Source organism: Cyprinus carpio, chromosome B7, assembly GCF_018340385.1.
Source record: "Cyprinus carpio isolate SPL01 chromosome B7, ASM1834038v1, whole genome shotgun sequence".
NCBI classification, from domain to species: domain Eukaryota; kingdom Metazoa; phylum Chordata; class Actinopteri; order Cypriniformes; family Cyprinidae; genus Cyprinus; species Cyprinus carpio.
Window position 1 is genome coordinate 32193319 of NC_056603.1, and position 20213 is coordinate 32213531.

General features: G+C 35.7%; 2 protein-coding genes and 1 long non-coding RNA gene across 9 annotated transcripts in view; 1 reads left to right on the top strand and 2 right to left on the bottom strand.

Annotated features, from left to right (window-relative positions):
• LOC109071893 overlaps window positions 1-12022 on the top strand; it is a 60255-nt gene extending 48233 nt beyond the window's left edge. For 2 of the 5 annotated variants that reach the window (XR_006155234.1, XR_006155233.1), the window contains exons 4-6: window positions 4499-4577; window positions 4860-4950; window positions 11041-12022. This is a non-coding gene — a long non-coding RNA (uncharacterized LOC109071893). Of the gene's footprint in view, window positions 1-4498; window positions 4578-4859; window positions 4951-8677; window positions 8728-9027; window positions 9959-11040 lie in introns of those variants that run through there. The other 3 variants (XR_006155237.1, XR_006155236.1, XR_006155235.1) reach the window with 3 other exon arrangements.
• The window catches only part of LOC109111509 (breast cancer metastasis-suppressor 1 homolog), a 72552-nt gene extending 55604 nt beyond the window's left edge, over window positions 1-16948 (bottom strand). For all 3 annotated transcript variants that reach the window (XR_006155232.1, XM_042728346.1, XM_042728345.1), the window contains exons 1-6: window positions 16795-16948; window positions 15482-15703; window positions 14994-15084; window positions 14685-14812; window positions 14511-14590; window positions 13973-14066 (exon numbers count right to left, since the gene is read on the bottom strand). Coding sequence is in view for 2 of the 3 variants with exons in the window: in XM_042728346.1 (XP_042584280.1) it covers window positions 13973-14066; window positions 14511-14590; window positions 14685-14812; window positions 14994-15084; window positions 15482-15689 (601 nt within the window). In the remaining variant the exon portion in view is untranslated. The remainder of the gene's footprint in view (window positions 1-13972; window positions 14067-14510; window positions 14591-14684; window positions 14813-14993; window positions 15085-15481; window positions 15704-16794) is intronic.
• Window positions 16949-17225: 277 nt separating this feature from the next.
• Window positions 17226-20213, bottom strand: part of LOC109060900 (protein phosphatase 1 regulatory subunit 14B-like) — a 28384-nt gene continuing 25396 nt past the window's right edge. Inside the window, exons 2-4 of the mRNA XM_019078053.2 lie at window positions 19962-20045; window positions 19818-19850; window positions 17226-19128 (exon numbers count right to left, since the gene is read on the bottom strand). Of these exons, the coding sequence (XP_018933598.1) occupies window positions 19060-19128; window positions 19818-19850; window positions 19962-20045 (186 nt within the window). The 3' untranslated portion in view covers window positions 17226-19059. The remainder of the gene's footprint in view (window positions 19129-19817; window positions 19851-19961; window positions 20046-20213) is intronic.

Genomic DNA, 20213 nt, shown 5'->3' on the forward strand with positions numbered 1-20213 from the left:
GAAGACGCGGAGGATCACGGTGTCAACGCCGCCAACGAGACGAAACAAAACCGAATATAAAGGTAGGTTACCGTGGATTTACTATGGTACTTTAGGACATTCACAGTTACTACAGATGTACCATTGTTTTACATTCATTTAACTATTTTTAAAAACATATTTTCAAATGATAATCAATTTGACGTGTTTTATAGTTATATTATAATAATACCATGGTTGTTTTTCATAAGAGTGCGATCCAAGGTCATATAAATCTTAAATGAATGAATAAATAAATAAATTATCAGGGATAAATAAAATATTAAAATACTGATTCTTAAAATAGTTTGAGTTGAGATTAATAAGATTAAATAAACTGTAACTAAATGTAAATTAAACCTAACACATACCTCAAAAGTAATCATACCTATTCTTTTGTAGTTATCCTAAGCTCTTAAACGTTTTAGCAGTTACACATTTTTATTTGTGAAAGCAGTATTTATAAATGACTATTATATTATATTTTATATTATATTTAGGTTTATAAGACTGTATTCTTTGACTTTTGATTTGATTTTGAGAAGTGCTGGGAGGTTTTTAACATTTACATGTAGACATTTTAATCATTGTCTTTGTATTCATGTCATAGTTTATACCTTTTGGCTTAATTGTAAGGCAAAACATTATTTAAATGTAATATGTTATTATTATTATTATTATATAAGGATTGATGTAGTTGCTTCACTCTTGGCCTGCTGGTGAATGATGATCTCTTTCAGCAGAAGCTGCATCATGAAGAAGACTGTGGTCTTTGGCAGCGAGGGACATTATTCCTGAAGAAGAAATGACACACGACTGCGGAGCAAGTGTCTGGCTTCAGAGAAAGGTTTGACTGCTTTTGTCATGTTTACAGATGTGAGATGCAGATTCTTTAACACTTGGACTATTTTCTGAAGGGACCTAAAGATCCTGTACTTGTACATATAGTGTTGTCACGCTCGTGGACCTTTCCTGATCCTCCTGCTTCCTCTTTCACACTTCACTTCCTGTAAGATACAGTAGAAAGGCCAATTTATACTTCTGCGTCGGGTGCGCGTAGTAGGTACGGCGTAGCATACGCATTGACGTGTACCATACGTCGTACCCTTCGCCGTATCCTGACGCGCACCTCCTCAAAAATGTAACTACGCGCCGTGACGACGCGGACTGCAAGATCTGTGATTGATCGGCTTGATAGTATCACGTTTCCTCCTACGCATTTCCGGAATGATCTTCTGCACTCTGGACCGCCCGCCATTTTTAAATTCCGAAATTCAGTGAAGAGCCAACATGGAAATGGACCAAGTGACCGAGCGATTAATTGAAGAAGTGAGGAAATACAGCCATCTGTATGACTCCTCTTCGGGAGATTACAAAGACTGCCAGATGGCAGCGAATTCGAAGCCATTGTTCGTAGAAGCCCGCGAGGATCGAGGAATGTAAACACAGTGGAACCCGCTCGCATCAACTAGCGTTTCGGCGGTGTAACTGCAGAGCAAAACAGACATACGCAGAAGTATAAATGCTCACGACGGCGTCGCCTACGACGTACACTCGACGCAGAAGTATAAATTGGCCTGAAGAGTGCAGTTTCTGATGCAGACACACTGTACAGTTCTATAAGCACTGGTTTATAACTAATATTTCCTTCATCTTTATCATAGCCTTCAGTTAGTTTCAGTCTTAAAGTAAAAAAAGGGGTTTTATTATTTTATTTTATTTTCAGATTATTATAATTTATTATTATTATTATTATTATTATTATTATTATTATTATTTTATTTTTCATCATTGCTATTATTATTATTATCATCATCATTGTATTTGTTTTTATTGTTATTATTATTAATGTTATTTTAAGTCTTGAGGCCAAGCAGTGTTTTTTTATTATTTTATTTTCAGTCTTACAGTCAAACAGGGTTTTATTGTTAATATTATTATTATTATTATTATTATTATTATTATTATTATTATTATTAATGTTATTTTAAGTCAAGGTCAAACAGGGTTTTATTATTATTATTATTATTATTATTATTATTATTATTATTATTATTATTATTATTTTTTTTATTTTTTTTTTTGTCTTGAGGTCAAGCAGGGTTTTGTTATTATTATTATTATTATTATTATTATTATTATTATTATTATTATTATTAATGTTAAGTCTTGAGGTCAGGCAGCACACACACACTGTTTCTGGTGTGACGTTGTGGGGTCCTGTAGAGTGTTAATGAAACTCTTTGTACTGAATACACACACACTGTACGGTTTAGCCTTGTGGGGACCCGCTCTATAAGCACTGGTTTATAATGAACATTTGTATTATTTTTATTATAGCAGTTATTTAGTTTCACTCTTAAAGTCCAACAGCCTTTTTATTATTATTATTATTATTATTATTTTTATTTTTTTTTCAGCCTTACAGTCAAACAGGGTTTTATTGTTGTTGTTATTATTAATAAACCCTTGTTTGACCTTGACTTAAAATAACATTAATAATAATAATAACAATAATAAACCCTTGTTTGACCCCAAGACTTAAAATAACATTAATAATAATAATAATAACAATAATAAACCCTTGTTTGACCCCAAGACTTAAAATAACATTAATAATAATTATAATTTAAGTTAATAATAACAACAACCTGTTTGACTGTAAGGCTGAAAAAAAAATAAAAATAATAATAATAATAATAATAATTGTTGTTGTTTGGACTTTAAAAGTGAAACTAACTAACTGCTATAAATAAATTATAATACAATTGTTAATAAACCAGTGTTAAGATGAGGTCAGGCAGCACAACACACACTGTTTCAGTGTGACGTTGTGGGGTCCTGTAGAGTGTTAATGAAACTCTTTGTACCTGAATACGTCACACACTGAATACGGTTTAGCCTTGTGGGGCCCGCTCTATAAGCACTGGTTTATAATGAACATTTGTATTATTTTTATTATAGCAGTTAGTTAGTTTCACTTTTAAAGTCCAACAGCCTTTTAATTATTATTATTATTATTATTATTATAATATTATCATTAATAATTATTATTATTATTGTTATTATTATATTAAGATTTTGAAAAAAAAATTTTCATTATTATTATTTACAAAAAAACTGCTTGGACGGGTCAAGTTTGTTGTTGTTGTTGTTGTAATAACAATATTACAAATTATTATTATATATTATTATTATTATTAATGATAATAATTTTAAGTCTTGGGGTCAAATAAGGGTTTATTCTTAATTATTATTATTATAATAATAATGTTATTATTTTAAGTAAGGTAAAACCCTCATTTTTTTGTTGTTGTTGTTGTTGTACCTGTATTATTTTATGATTATTATTATTATTATTATTATTATTATTAACCATTATTATTATAACTATATAATGTTAAGTCTTGAGGTCAGGCAGCACACCACACACTGTTTCTGGTGTGACGTTGTGGGGTCCTGTAGAGTGTTAATGAAACTCTTTGTACTGAATACACACACACTGTACGGTTTACCGCTTGTGGGGACCCGCTCTATAAGCACTGGTTTTATAATGAACATTTGTATTATCCTTTATTATAGCAGTTAGTTAGCTTCATTTTTAAAGTCCAACAGCCTTTTTATAATATTATTATTATTATTATTATTATTATTATTATTATTATTATTAATTTTATTTTAAGCCTTACAGTCAAACAGGGTTTTGTTGTTGTTGTTGTTTGTTATTTATTATTATTATTATTAAGTATTATTATTATTATTATGGTTTATTATTGTTGTTATTATTATTATTAATGTTTTTTTAAGTCTTGAGGTCATTTTTTTTATTATTATTAGTTTATTATTATTATTGTTATTTTATTATTATTAGTATTCAGTAATGAAAACACACACACTTGTATTTTATTAGTTATTTTATGGAAACTTACCCGCTCTATAAGCACTGGGTCAACCAAACATTTGTATATTATTATTATTAGCAGTTATTACGGTTAGTCGTTTCACTTTTAGGTCCAACAGCCGTTTGTGATTATTATTATTATTATTATTATTATTATTATTAATGTTATTTTAAGTCTTGAGGTCAAACAAGGGTTTATTATTATTATGTTATTATTATTATTATTATTATTTAATTCAAGGTCAATCTGGTTTTATTGTTTGTTGTTGTTATTATTATTTATTATTATTATTATTATTAATGTTATTTTTAAGTCTTGAGGTCAAGCAGGGTTTATTGTTATGTTATTATTATTATTATTATTATTATTATTATTAATAATAATAATAATAATAATAATGTTAAGTCTTGAGGTCAGGCAGCACACACACACTGTTTCTGGTGTGACGTTGTGGGGTCCTGTAGAGTGTTAATGAAACTCTTTGTACTGAATACACACACACTGTACGGTTTAGCCTTGTGGGGACCCGCTCTATAAGCACTGGTTTATAATGAACATTTGTATTATTTTTATTATAGTCTTGATGTGTGAGTGATGAAGTTATGACAGCGGTGGAGAACTGCTCTGGACCTGTCAGAGCTACACAACTTCAGTTTGGTAATTTACACTTCTTCTGGACAAAATTAACAATATTCTGTAAAATATATATAAATGTTAAAGTTTAATTCTCCATTAAAAGACCTTCGAAATGATGTAAGTAGTAATGTATGTAGTTTATCTGGAATATACAGTCTTTCTAAACCATCATGCTTTATCCTCCATTAGCTGAAAGGCTTCACTAAAAACAGCACTTGGGGAAAAAAAAAAAAAAGATGAATAGTTAGTCAGCTTTATGCAGAGATTTGTCAATGATCAGACTGGTTTTATTTCTGCTTTCAGAGTCCACTAAATCATCCTCAGCACAGCACACTATATGTGAAGATGACGGGACACTTCCAGCAGACACAGCGTTCAAAAGAAAGAAAGGAATGTATGAGCTTTTTTTTTTTTTTTTTGAGATAATTTCTTAATTATGGTTGACTGGCAAGTACATATGTACAAGCTTATGTTCATAACACATGTAGGGTAAGATGACCCTCCACACTGACCTTAATTTTCGTGATTATAGATAGGGGTGCTCCGATCGGCTGCCGAGCACAATCGGCCGATAATCGCTTTGGGATGATTGATCGGCGGTCTCTAAAAAGGCAGATCTCATAAAACCGATCTCAAGCTGATGATCAAGCTGTTTGGCTCGACATGCAGCAGCACCGTCTCCGTCTCTGTCCGGCACGGGGGAAATAATTAGAATGCCTTAGAGTGAGGTACAATTCATATTTCTTTATTAAATAACTGATAAAGCAATTTGAAAAAGTTTCTGAGACATAATTTCACAAACAATGTGAGTGAATCACCTCGCGCTATCTTTCTCTCTCAAAATGCAAATGGCTTTAAATCACATCGAGTCTGCTCTGTAAGAGAACTGCACGCTGCACAGTCCACGCAGGAATTGTCTGCACTATCGAGGCTGTGTTGCATCGTCACTAAAGTTTATAAATTAAGTTGTTGTTTTTTTTATTCTTGCCAGTGTTTAAACCATTTAGTGCTTTCCTGAAGACTGTGCGCTCATGCACACTTGCAGCGCACACACATAATGGCAGGTTCACATTACTCCGTTTGCAGTGCGTAGGTAGTGCATATTTTTCCTCGCTCATGTTAATGGATTAAAGCGTTCACTGCACACACGGTTGCGGTCTGGCAGTGCGTTTAGGAGCGGTGCATCTGCAGCAGTGCAGAGATTGTTTCCGCACCGAGTCTATTTTTTGTTGCTGTGCTGGAGGTGATTTATTGTAGTAACATTGTTTTTTGTGGTTATTATGATGAATTGACTCAAAAATGTAGTAATTACACCATAAATGCATATAATTAAAGTCTACTGTGTTTCACAACCAACACATAGGCTATGGTTTTTTGGCTAGGTTTAAAGGAAAATAGCACTTTTATATAAACACAGCAATGATTTTAAAGTTCTTTATGAACCGCAGGATTGCTTGTAATAAAGATTTAAATGCAAAAGAAAAGGCAGTAGAGCTGACTGTTTCGGTCAATGGAAAGTTTTAATTTAGAATGTTTGTGATAATGTAAGAAAAGTAGTTTAAATGTTTTGCTTTAGCAACTTAATATATAAATCTAAAAGTAAATGCAAAAGTAAAAAGCATTGAAAAATTGAAGAAAGATTGTATTACTGTCCTGTTTAAAAAACAATCACAATGTTGAAAAAGCATTTTAAGTAACAATGTTTGGATTTAAATCAAAATAATGGATAAATGCTGTGTTTGTGGTAAACATGGATCAGGAGCAGACTCCTGTGTGAAAGCACAGTCCATGCTGCTTCTGTACCACACATGGACTACATACACACTGCAGACGGAGTATGTGTGAACCTCACATACAGCTCACACAATCAGGCTTGTGCTGTGTAAACTATTGTGCAACAACTACATGATTTTAAAAACAAATATACAGTGCATGATCAAACATTAAGGTGAGATAAATATATATTTTTGAAAAAATGTCCCCTCCACCCCTAAAATGAAAAAACAAAACAAAAAAATCCTATCACAAGAGTCACCTAAGAGAGGAAATCATTTTCAGAAATGAAATTCAGGCCATGAATAAATTTCTAAAAATCTTGATTGGATCATCACTATAAATAATTCTACATGGTAAAAAGAAGGCTTTAAAAAGATGGGTATCGGCAGAAACTGCTTTCTGTGATCGGAGCCCTAATTATAGACAGCTCAATCTCATCTCAGCACATTGAATTAATGCCTACAATAATTTTATCATTTCATCTGAATATAAACATTTGTGAGATTGTCAAAACACATTTGAGGTTGATATAATCTTGTCACAATCTTGACCCCCCAGAATTGGCACAGAATTTAGGCTTAAATGTAATGCTATAATTCAAAAATAACTTTCAGATGATTCTCTTTTACTTAGATTCAGCTTTGTCTGTCAGCAGTTATTCAGCTAAATTGCCAAAACATAGTGTTAGAACGAGTTTGTATTTATAGTTACAAAGTTTTTAAAACAATAACAATTTAGTTATTTAAGTTTAAAAATATAAATATTAATAAGAATGTTATAAGAGGTAATTTATTTGGGGTGCTCTTTTAAAGAATAAATAAGAGGCTGTCTTACCCCCTGTGATGCTAGTTTCTGTATTTAGTTGTCATAGCACAAATGTTATATTATTATATTTCTTTCCCAGTTGAGTATATACACATACATAATTTTTACAATATTTATATTACATGCTATTTATTTTGTTTTTGAAATTGAATTACTAATGTATACAAGGACAACAGTGTGTGAGGGCAGTTCAGCTCAATACTACGGGAATCAGATCGATTCGGTCACGATTTGATTAAAAAATGATTCACAATTTTGAATCAAATTTCAATTTCTTGTATGATTAGATTTGATTCTAGTTTACTGTTTTGTGCTACTTTTCCTGTTTGACTGCAGTAGACAGTTAAATAGATCTTGAAGAAAAAAACTCACTGAATTAAATGTGAACCTTGAAGCTAGTTTTTTTCTTTAGTCGACTATTTTAATGACTAACCCAATATTTTAAAACGAATGCCAAAGCTGAAAGCAATCATTACATACGACTAATAGTAATAACGCAAAAAAAAAAAGGGAAGCAGCCCTCAGACAAACAGAAAAAATACTTAGTACAAAAATAAAATTCCTTGATAAATAAAAAAACTTTAGCAAATATAAAACTGGTAAATAAGAATAAATAAACAGTAGGACAAATACAATATTTATTAAAAGTACACAAATGAAAAACTTTGTTTTCCAGGAACGGGAGCCTAGGTTTATGTGATGTGCCGCTGTTTGTATTTGTGCTTCAGCTGTTTGTCCATCAGTGCCAGAACTGCATCGAATGCGGTTCATCTGTGATTTATTTATGAATGTGATATTGCGTAGCTTGTCAGTGATCTACGGCTCTGTGTAGTAAATGCTGCTCCGTCTGAAAGCAGCTGATGGAGATTTACTACTAATCACAGAACCGGCTTTACTGACGAGACACGCATGACTATCACATGTGATTTAACATGCAGCCCTAATTATTACATTAAAAAATATAGTAATTAAATTAAAGTTCTGTTGTTAATTGTAACCTTTTAGTAAAGTATAAAAGGGCCCTCAGTAGTTTAAAGCATAAGCTGAGGCAGATTTATGTTCCTAAGAATTTTAATTATGATTGAAAATTTTTAAAGAGAGCAACTTGTTCAGTAAACCACAGATTTTTTTTTTTTTTTTTAATTAAATGAAAAAATATTTTTGTTTAGTCTTCCCCCTGCTGAACCGAAATCATACCGAAGCGTGGTCAAAACCGAGGGACGAACTGAACGGTCATGTTTGTGTACCGTTAACACTAGGGATGCACAATATATCGGCCACCATATCGGTATCAGCCGATAAATGTTAATTTTTCTGTTATCGTTATCAAACCGATAAGAGTATTTGGTCGATATCTGTTCACCATGATGGTTTTTAATTACTTGAAATATCATTGGAAACACTTAGAAAAGGAAAATACAGTGAACTGCAACATGTTCAGGGCAAGTCTGTCATATTATAATGAGATTATTAGCTACTGTAAAATAATGTTACGGGATCTTTGTTCGCCCGTGTTTTAGCGCGTTGTTAAGGAAGAGCGCATCCACAACGGATCCACACTACTAGAACAGTTAAATTCACTTGTGCATTTACAGTCTTTTGTGCAACCGTATATTGTAATATTGTTTATTGTATGCATATAAATCAGATTTTTCTCATATAGAATGCGTTTGGTTAAGCTATAGCTTATAGAGGGTTAATAGAGCGCTTCAGTTTGCTGGTGATCATCTTTTGCTCAGCGCACGCAGCTCAAACAGCAGCTTACAACATTAATAACTATGATTGAGATTGTCATATATATAACATTATAATGAGAACACTATTATAATAAAACGTTATGAATTTGTTTGGTTTGGTTTCCGTGTTTCAGCGCGTTGTTGCGGGAAGAGCCAAGAGCGCATCCACAACAGAAGTTACACATTCTGATTAGCAAATCACTTAGTTCGAGTTCATGTGTGTATTTGGTCTTTTTGTATGTATGTAAGTTGTAATATTATATTTATGTTGTATAAATATCTGAATATATGATGTGTTTCCCTGTGTTAAATAAGCTGGCAGCACTTTGGTTTACCGGTGTTCATTCAGCTCTTCAGCTTCAGCACACGTGGCTTGAACAGCAATGCACAGCATTAATAACTATAATTGGGAATGTCATAAACATAATATTATAAAGAGAATATTACCGTAATAAAAAAGTTGTAAATTATTTGGGTTTATTTGCCGTGTTTCAGCACGTTGTTACAGGAAGAGCCAAGAGCATGTCCACGACACATCTGACTATCCGGGTTGTAGCGCGGGTGCATTACAATATTGGAAATAGTCTACATCTGTTTTAAACTGTGAAGGCGAGCCAGTGGATATCATACAAGCAACGTGCAAACTTTGTGCAAGTCAAACTTATGCCGGTGAATGTCTTTCACCATGATAGTGAAAGTAAAAACTGATGGTGCTTTCTGCATCTGACGACCCATTAACAGCGCGTATTCTCTCAGAGATGACGAGACACGAATCTCCTAATATGTGGTTTATATAACTGTTTTAATTTATTTCTTTAATGTTTCTCTTGTGGCCCGAACATAGTGAAAACAATGAGAAGAAACATTATTTGTGTTGAACAGGTTGTTTTTGAAAGTCGGTGCATAAAATAAAGGTGCTCTTTTGTTTCATTGATAAAGTGTTACTGAAGTGTAACAATTTTATTTAGGCTATAGGCTTATCATTCATTGTAGGCTATAATAAACCTGTTTTAAAATACATTTATTTTCCTCACAGTCTGTGAGTCACTGCGTGTCAGTTATGCAGTGATGTGCTATGAAATTATTGTGAAGCAAATTAATTGCAATATTCATTTAATAATAAAAGTAACCTAGTAATAATAGCCAGAATGTAATAGGCTTACATTAACTGAAACTGACAAATATACTCTTAATAATGACAATATTTATTGCTTTTGACAATATCTCTGGCTGTAGTCTTTTTGTTATTAATGTCCTTTAAAATACTGTATTATATTAATTTAAGTCTTGAATATTGAATATTGAACAGTCCATGGCATGATTTTGTTATTTAGTTTTTCTACACTAAGTAATGTTGTCCAGTAATTTGTTTCCATTATTTAAGCATTATTTTATTTATTTGTAAAATAAATAAATATTGGCTGCTTTATGTTTGATTTATGTTGAAGTGTTTAATGCCTTTTAATGGTGAGACTTTTTTGGTAATCAGTCTCTTAAAAATTATGTAAAAATGTGGATTTAGATTTATCGGCCAACATATCAGTTATTGGCTTTCATATTTAAGGAATTATCGGTTATCGTTATCGGCCAAAATTTTCATATCGGTGCATCAATAGTTAACACCCCTACTGGTCAGATCATGTTTTCAAGCCATCTAAAGTTTGATTTTTGACACAAAGTGGTGATTTCTCAATGGGGTTTATTTACTTATTAACTAGTCTTTCCATTAACACCCATTATTTTTTCTTTTAGACTGATTTGTGGTTGTAGAATGATTTATCGCGAGAACCAGTTTTAGCCGATCGTAGCCATATCCAATCATATTGCGATGGAGGCATTACCTCCTCTTACGTGACTTTTCCCCATTCATTCTCAATTACCCCCCACCAAACCCAGAGGGTTTGACTCATGTTACTGCTGTAACTTTACCAGCTGCTGTCACTGCTGAACAGTGGGACTTCAGGAAAACAAGCAGTTTTATATATTATTATGACCCTTTGACAGCAACCAAGATGGCATTGACTTAAATGTTGCATTTGAACAAATAATGCAGAATGACAGTGCAGTTCTGAAGCTGTAAAACTGCTGCTTGTGCTCGTTTTCAAATGGCAAGATATGTGCTTGATTTATTTATTTAATTTTTACAGAAGAAGATACCATGGAGCAAACAGGAAATACATGCTGAACAAATTAATCCAGAACCGGAAACTGGGGGGTGTATAGAGACTGAACCACTAGCTCTTAAAAATAGAGAGTGTACAGCTTTTGTTTTACATTAAAAATGATGCCTTGACTGTGAAACCAGGGGCATATCTCTGCTCTGCAAATAAAAAGTTAATTTAAACACAAACAATGTTGTTGTGTTTAGGCCACATGGTTCAAGGGTCTTTATAAATTTGTGAATTCAGTTATAGTTTATTATATGTTGTCTTGCTTGTTTCATATGATCCTTCTTGATGTAATGATTTGTTAGTAGTTCAACATGAACTGTATGGCTGATTTGAGGTTGATCTTCAGAGACAAGTAATTGGTGAGTCTTACTGCATTTCCATCCTCAGTTATTTCATGTAAATGAATGTTTACACAGGCGTTCAAGAGTCACACTGAAGTTGTTTGTTGTACTTATTGGTGCTAAGTTTTAAGAAACTGTTCAGAATGTGTCATGAAGAGTTTATGAATTTTAGTTTTTCTTTTTACACAAATGAGTGTTATCTTTGAACACAGGCATGAAAGAGTTTATGCAAGCGTTAATTGACTTGCTGACCTACTAATGTATTGAGTTTTGAGAAACTATTTAGATCACTTGTTTGTCAAATGTTGAACATCTGTATTAAATAGAACATGTAGAACACACAAAACTATAGCATTTTTTTGTTTGGAGCTCCTATTCACAGTATATTGCATAAACAGTATAAACTGCTTTTAAAAATGCACATTTAAAATGTGTTGAGGTCTGTTTACTTCTTTGTGATAACTTAATACAAGTGAAAAGTGTGTGAGTCCAGTCCCCACAATGACCGAAAACTGGTGTCGAGTGTGTGAGTCCAGTCCCCACAATGACCGAAAACTGGTGTCGTGTGTGTGAGTCCAGTCCCCACAATGACCGAAAACTGGTGTCGGGTGTGTGTGAGTCCAGTCCCCACAATGACCGAAAACTGGTGTCGGGTGTGTGAGTCCAGTCCCCACAATGACCGAAAACTGGTGTCGGGTGTGTAAGTCCAGACCCCACAATGACCGAAAACTGGTGTCGAGTGTGTGAGTCCAGTCCCCACAATGACCGTCCCCACAATGAAAACTGGTGTCGGGTGTGTGAGTCCAGTCCCCACAATGACCGAAAACTGGTGTCGGGTGTGTGAGTCCAGACCCCACAATGACCGAAAACTGGTGTCGGGTGTGTGAGTCCAGTCCCCACAATGACCGAAAACTGGTGTCGGGTGTGTGAGTCCAGTCCCCACAATGACCGAAAACTGGTGTCGGGTGTGTGAGTCCAGTCCCCCACAATGACCGAAAACTGGTGTCGGGTGTGTGAGTCAAGTCCCCACAATGACCGAAAACTGGTGTCGGGTGTGTGAGTCCAGTCCCCCCACAATGACCGAAAACTGGTGTCGGGTGTGTGAGTCCAGTCCCCACAATGACCGAAAACTGGTGTCGGGTGTGTGAGTCCTGTCCCCACAATGACCGAAAACTGGTGTCGGGTGTGTGAGTCCAGTCCCCACAATGACCGAAAACTGGTGTCGGGTGTGTGAGTCCAGTCCCCACAATGACCGAAAACTGGTGTCTGTGTGTCGAAAACTGGGTGTGTGAGTCCAGTCCCCACAATGACCGAAAACTGGTGTCGGGTGTGTGAGTCCAGTCCCCACAATGACCGAAAACTGGTGTCGGGTGTGTGAGTCCAGTCCCCACAATGACCGAAAACTGGTGTCGGGTGTGTGAGTCCAGTCCCCACAATGACCGAAAACTGGTGTCGGGTGTGTGAGTCCAGTCCCCACAATGACCGAAAACTGGTGTCGGGTGAGTGAGTCCAGTCCCCACAATGACCGAAAACTGGTGTCGGGTGTGTGAGTCCAGTCCCCACAATGACCGAAAACTGGTGTCAGGTGTGTGAGTCCAGTCCCCACAATGACCGAAAACTGGTGTCGGGTGTGTGAGTCCAGTCCCCACAATGACCGGAAAACTGGTGTCGGGTGTGTGAGTCCAGTCCCCACAATGACCGAAAACTGGTGTCGGGTGTGTGAGTCCAGTCCCCACAATGACCGAAAACTGGTGTCGAGTGTGTGAGTCCAGTCCCCACAATGACCGAAAACTGGTGTCGAGTGTGTGAGTCCAGACCCCACAATGACCGAAAACTGGTGTCGAGTGTGTGAGTCCAGACCCCACAATGACCGAAAACTGGTGTCGGGTGTGTGAGTCCAGTCCCCACAATGACCGAAAACTGGTGTCCGAGTGTGTGAGTCCAGTCCCCACAATGACCGAAAACTGGTGTCGGGTGTGTGTGAGTCCAGTCCCCACAATGACCGAAAACTGGTGTCGGGTGTGTGAGTCCAGTCCCCACAATGACCGAAAACTGGTGTCGGGTGTGTGAGTCCAGTCCCCACAATGACCGAAAACTGGTGTCGGGTGTGTGAGTCCAGACCCCACAATGACCGAAAACTGGTGTCGGGTGTGTGAGTCCAGTCCCCACAATGACCGAAAACTGGTGTCGAGTGTGTGAGTCCAGTCCCCACAATGACCGAAAACTGGTGTCGGGTGTGTGAGTCCAGTCCCCACAATGACCGAAAACTGGTTGTGTGTTTGCCGGTCCCCAGATATACCCAATACCTGAAATGTCCCCACAAGTGACCACTGTGTCAGGTTTAAAACTTTTGTAGTGAAATATTTGTAATCTGAAGTGATACTTTTAAACAGGCATTTTAGTTTTTGTCAAATTATTTTTTTTAGGTCTGTAGGATCATAGGAAAGGGTGGTCCCCACTATGTAGCAATTCTGACAGGTGGCCCCCACAATGCATATAAACAAGTATGTGTGTGTTTGTGTGTGTGTGTGTGTGTGTGTGTGTGTGTTTGTTTGTTTGTATGGTACCTGAGGTGATGTCACTCTGTTTGTCCTCCTCCAGTCTGTGGATCTTCTCCAGCAGTTCTGTTTTCATGGCATCAAATAAGAGTGTCCTCTCACTCTAGAGAAACAAGCAACTGATTATATACACTGACTTGATATGATTCATGATCATCATTGCAATGTCAACAGACAAACAAACAAAAAAAACACAACTGACATGTAAGTATTTATTTACAGCAGTGCTTTTTCACTGTGGTGTGTTTTTTGTGACACTTCTAGATTATGATAAATGTGGTATGTGCATGTTTGTGTATGAACCTGCATATTTAAATGTTTAATTACTACTAGGTATGTAAGTTTGTTGAACCATACAATAGTACTATGGTATTAACAAGGTTTTTAAGCATGGTTCCAATTTCATAACTTTTTTGTACCATGAACTTTCTGAGATACCCTGGAGTACCATGTAAATATGGCACATAATTTAATACCATGGTAACACAGAAGTTGCTTTTTGAAAGGATGCTGCATCTAAATATGTGGGTCAGCTGAGCCGTGTTACCTCTAGATGTTGTCTGGCCCCTTGCACTTCACATTCATGTTTGTGTCTGACCACTTGCAGACAAAGTTCTCTGTACACACCTACAGGAGGAGAATTAACAGTTGACCTGAGACCTGCGATTCATTTGTAAGAGCGATATCATAAAGCAGATATATGAGTCTTGATGTGTGTCACCTGCAACTTGTGTTCTCTGCTGTAGGTTCTGCTGCAGTGTTGCCAATGGTTCTCTGTACTCTCCTGCCTTTCCTGTCAAAACCTCGTCCAGCTTCATTTTAACCTGGTTCAGACGTTCTTGAAAAAGCCTGAAATTAAAGAGGAAATCATCTATAGAGCTCTAGAATTTGTCAGAACAATACACTATAGAATATACTATTTTTATTGGTGGCCATCCAACCCAGATGATGGCCCTGTTCCTATTGGTCAAAAAAAAAAAAAAAAAAAAATGCCACCCAACCTTAACCAATCAGAAAGACGCATTCTCACTTGTCTTTTAACTCCAGGAACTGTTTTTCCAGGTCAGACATTTCATCTAGGCACTGTAATCGTCTTCTCTCACAATCTTCATCATCCATTTCTAAAAAAGAGAAAATTCACTCTCATTCAATATTGTTCTTTCTGTTCATTCTCTTTTCCTAGCAATTCCAGTCAGTCTTCACACTCCTATACTTCACATCACTATATGATCAATTTTGGCTATTTGGGGGCAGTCACTGAATGGGTTAAATGCAGAACACAAATTCCGAGTATGGGTCACCATACTTGGCCACACTTCACTTTCACTGGGTGCTATTCAAAAGCACTATGCAGTCAAGTTACAAGATTTGGCAGGATTTGTCAAATTGACAATAGTCATGCAAAAAAAAAAAAAAAAAAAATAAAAACAAAATGCAATGCAACCCATTTGACAGCAGATATATGCAATAAAACAGATACAACATTCAGCATAATTATGCAACATTCAATCAGCAGACCTGAACTTTCTTCCTCTTCCTCCTCTTCCTCCTCTGGTTCACTCTCCTCAAGGTCGCTGTCCCGCTCCTCTCCGCTCTCCTCCATTGTCTCCTCTGCATCTCCTCCCTCTCGCTCTTCCTCCACCTCACCGTTAGTTTGAGGAACCTCCGGGTCGGCCTCTGTCTCCATCTCCTCCTCTGGTTCTCTGGCAGCCGGCTGAGCAGGCATGACTGTTTATAGCACTGTATTAAATAGTATCATAGCAGCGGTAAGATCTCAAGGTGTCTGATGCAGTAAATAAAAAACCCACATTTATGTAATATAAACTATGAATATAACAAATTATTATTATACATTTATTATATATATATATATATATATATATATATATGTATATATATATATATATATATATATGATTAAAAATAATTTAAAATGTAATTTATATATCATTACAAATATTGAATAGTTAATTAAATAATAAAACAACACTGCATATTTTGTCATGTAATCTCCAATTTTTTTCATTTTTATATTTTCTTATTAATAGTTATCTTAGCTATAGCTTTCTAAGCTGTATAATGATTTAAAACGTTGTAGCATAAAAAGGCAAAAAGCACCATCTATCAGTACCGGAAGATGTGAAATACTGTGCATTTAAAGACAACTGACCAGACTAAAGACCTTTAGCAGCTATAAAAGCACAGTATCCAGAGACAGCAGGATCTGTTTAAGACCCTATTAACCACTTTATGTTTAATTAGAAAGAGGAAACTCCATGCACTCGTCTGATACAGCTCGTAGTATGATGAATTAGCACTCTTCAGTGGGATTTATGAGATCAGGAGCGCGTTCACAGACTCGACTTGTATCATGTAAGTTACATCCTCTAAAGGCCGCACTGCACTGACTTATATTACAAGCTCATTACTCATTCTGCTCATCCATAGCTCATACATTATATCATGTGAGAGACGTTATTAGTTACAGTCTTGTGCTGTTCACATATAATTGCGGATTTAAATTAATTATAAAAACTCGTTTTCCAACTGAACAACTCCACACTTCATTCAGAAACAGAAAGTGTCCAGTATAAGGCGGTACAGTACTGTTAACGAACAAGAGTGGAAAAACAAACGCTTGCGCCTCTTTAAAAGCCTCAATACCAATGTAGTAGTAGATTACCTTAACGTTACTTCGTAACGTTGTATTGAATCTCTTAACCGCTCCGTGAATGCTCGCAAATTAACCGATGCAAGGCACAGGATAACAATACACGACGATCTTACAAACAAACTGTATTAAGTGCATAAACAACAGCTAAACAGCTTACCTTCTCGTCAATTATTGTTTAAGTCATGAAAAATATTACATATTGTCGACAGAATTTGCATATCAGGGCAAGTTGACATCGGACAAGTCCACTTCCTCAGCGTTTATACGTTTGTTGAAACACTGCCGTTTTGAGGCGCTAGCCAATCAACGCAGACCTCGGTACTTCTGAGAACCAATCAGAACCTCGATGGTGAAGAATCGCAGTCTCATCGATTTCAGTAAGGTGGACAAACTGGCCAATAGCATTTGGAGCTGAAAATCCATGAACTTTCTACCAACTGACAAGGTTTCCCTAAAAAGACCGACTTGAACTATTGCATAATGGACAGAAGAGAAACATATACATTTTGTTTTTTTTCATTTTTAGAAGAACAATTTAGAATTTTTTTTAATCAGTCAAGTAAAGAAAAAGAAACAGCCACACAAAAATGTAATTTAACATTTTTATTAAAGTTGCATAAAAGTGTAACAAAATTGGGCAAAAAAACAAGACAGTTTCGTATTGCTACAAGATACCTTTTTCTCCAAAAGATATGACCTTGAGTAAAGTCTTACTCAGTTGTTTAAATTTTTCCTGAATTAATTTTTATTGTTTCTCCTTTAAATTTAATTGATTTTTTCAATCCTCATGTGTCCAATGAGAGAAAAGAGTCAACAGCACTGATTCCTTTTTATGTCAATAGTTAATGCATCTAAAAATTGCTTGGAATATAACTTCCTTTTCTAGAAAAAGAATCATTGAAAAAACAAGAACCTTTAATTCTAAAACTTCAAAAAGATTTCCACTGTTGCAGCTATTTTTCTTGTATGTTCCTTAAACAAGATTAAATTAATTTGGTTGTCAACATAAATGTAACCTAAGGCAACATCTGAAAGTATGGGTAGACCGACTCATGTAAAACGAAATGCTGAGAAGCAGGTGAAATAAAGACAGAAAATTAAAATGTGGGGCCCATAGAAAAGAAAAGAAAAAAGAGTGAGCAGAGAAAGAGAGAATACATGTGTTAAACATCCAGGACAGTTGTCATTGTACCTGACTTGAAGTAATTCATAAGTGAACTCAGATGGGATGAGGAGGAGCATCAATGAATGATTAATATCTACAGATGCTAGTGATGTGTTAGTACGCTTACGGCGAAAAGCTCTCCTAAAACACCTGCTGGAAAAATTGGATTGGTGATTTTCAAGAGCACTGAGTGAGACTATTAGCCCTCTTATTATAATGTTTGATTGGCTGAGACTAAAAGAGCAGATGGCTTCCTGGGAAAGATGATTTAGGAGAGTCATGTGGGAGGATTAATTCTAAACGTACGTTTGGCAGCGAGCGTGACGCACTGCAGCTTGTCTAGCCTCTCTCCAGTCCCTCCCTATCGGTCTCTGGAAGAGTCAGTGTGCACATCTGTGGATGTGTGTGAGGCCCAAGAGCCACAGCTGTGGTTGTGTGCATGTGTGGTCATTTCTCTTGATCCCTGAGGGTGGTGATGCCCATGAATTTCTGTGTGTGTGTTTGTGTGTGTGTGTGTGTGTTTGTGGTATGTGTAAGACAGGAAAATTAAAGACAAGAATCAAAGACCCAATTTTTTTTTTTTTTTTCCTACACACAGCTCCCTTCCCTGTTAATACCACAAATCCAAAGTAACTCCCTCAACTTTAAATCAGCTTTAATCACTCTCTTTATTAGTTTGCCTTTTTTTAATTAAAATGTCCATGAATGTTCCTGCACACTTATTCAAGGAACAGAAGAATCAAAAACCGAGGGTAAAAAACCCCACAAGAGATTCTGTCTAAACTCTTCTGATGTCATTTTAAACCAAGTATCGTCACAGTTTCACAAAAGGTTTTTAGTCCATGTGTTCATTGAGACAGAGCAGGGAGCTTTGAAACCAAATTAAAACAAACTTCTAACAAAAATCCAAATTCATAAAATAAAACCATTTTATGCATAAATATATTATGCACAGTAATGTATACTAACATGAAATACATTTAAAAACATTTCAAAACAATGACATTTTTCCCCCGTTACAAAAAAAAGTGAAATAGAATAAAATAATACAAATAAAACCAACAAAATGAGAAAAATAAGCCCTGCTTATAAGGATCTGATTGAATCTCCAATAATTTTGCCTCCACCTCCTCCCCATTGGATGCAAAAGAGGCAATGGGATTGGATGAGCACCTGCTCAGGGGTGAAAGGTCACGCCCCTAAAATTGGAAAAGGAGGGATGAGATTGGATGACGAAAGGTGGAGGTGGGAGCAGCTTCATTTCTTCTGAGGAGTACTGAGCTTCTGCATGCCACGGATCCTGTCCAGCAATTCAGCTACAAACTCCTACAGAGGAGAGAAAAAAATAATAATAAAAATCTTTTAACAAATTTAACAGAGAGGTGGACTGTTTGCACTTCAGATTCTGCAGATTTTCAAACAATTACAATAGACTAAAGGTACATGGAGTCAAGAAATTTTCATATGCGTTTTTTCATTTTGTTTGCATTCGTCATCCCTTCCTATCATAATGCTTGCTACGGATGCGAAAATACAGAAAATCGAAACTTATCTGATTTTTTTTTTTTTTTTTTTTTAAATGACAGTGTGTAAACATGATTGACACAACGTGACGTTGTATTTATTTTTTGACGTGCCAAAATTTGGGACTCAGTGTGCAAAGACCTTCAGTCCTAAAACTGTACACATCACCTATCTGTGTTTATCCTCATTACAACAAGAATTATACTATGGGGCCACTGAATGCTTGAATCTGATTGGTTGACAAACATTCTAAGGTGAGCAGTTATTTTCAGGGAAACGCATAGTTACCATTAGAAGTAACAGTGGTTACCATACTATAAGCAGAATAACTGATGAAGGGCCACTGAATTATTAGAAAAATAGCCCGTTGTCAATTATTCCTTACTTCATGTTGTTTACATGAGTAAAGGTGAAATATCTTTGTCTAATTTGATTCTGGTTACAATATGTGTATAATTAGCCTGCTCTTAGATACGAGATAATGTACTCACTTCAGTAGGTTTATAACAGTCTACCAGCAGTTCCTGTTGGACAATACGAGAAAAAAAGTCATACAAATGTAAAATCTGTTGAAAACTGAATGTGTAATGGAAAATGTGATAAAATGCTGAATCTGTAATTCTTGAGAAGGATACCTTGACCCTTGCAGCACGGTCTACATCATTCTCCATGTCCAACAGTTCATCCACATCAATCTCTAGCTCAGGAATCGCCTCCTCCTGTGAAACAGAAGCATAAACATCATGAAATACAAGGAAATGATCTGTTTGGATCAAAGATGTGTCTATATTCCAAGTAAACTCTAAATGGAAATTACATAACTATTCTAAGTAATTTCCTACAGCTCTAAGAAATTCTGCAGTATTCCCAGAAGGAAAAGAAACCCA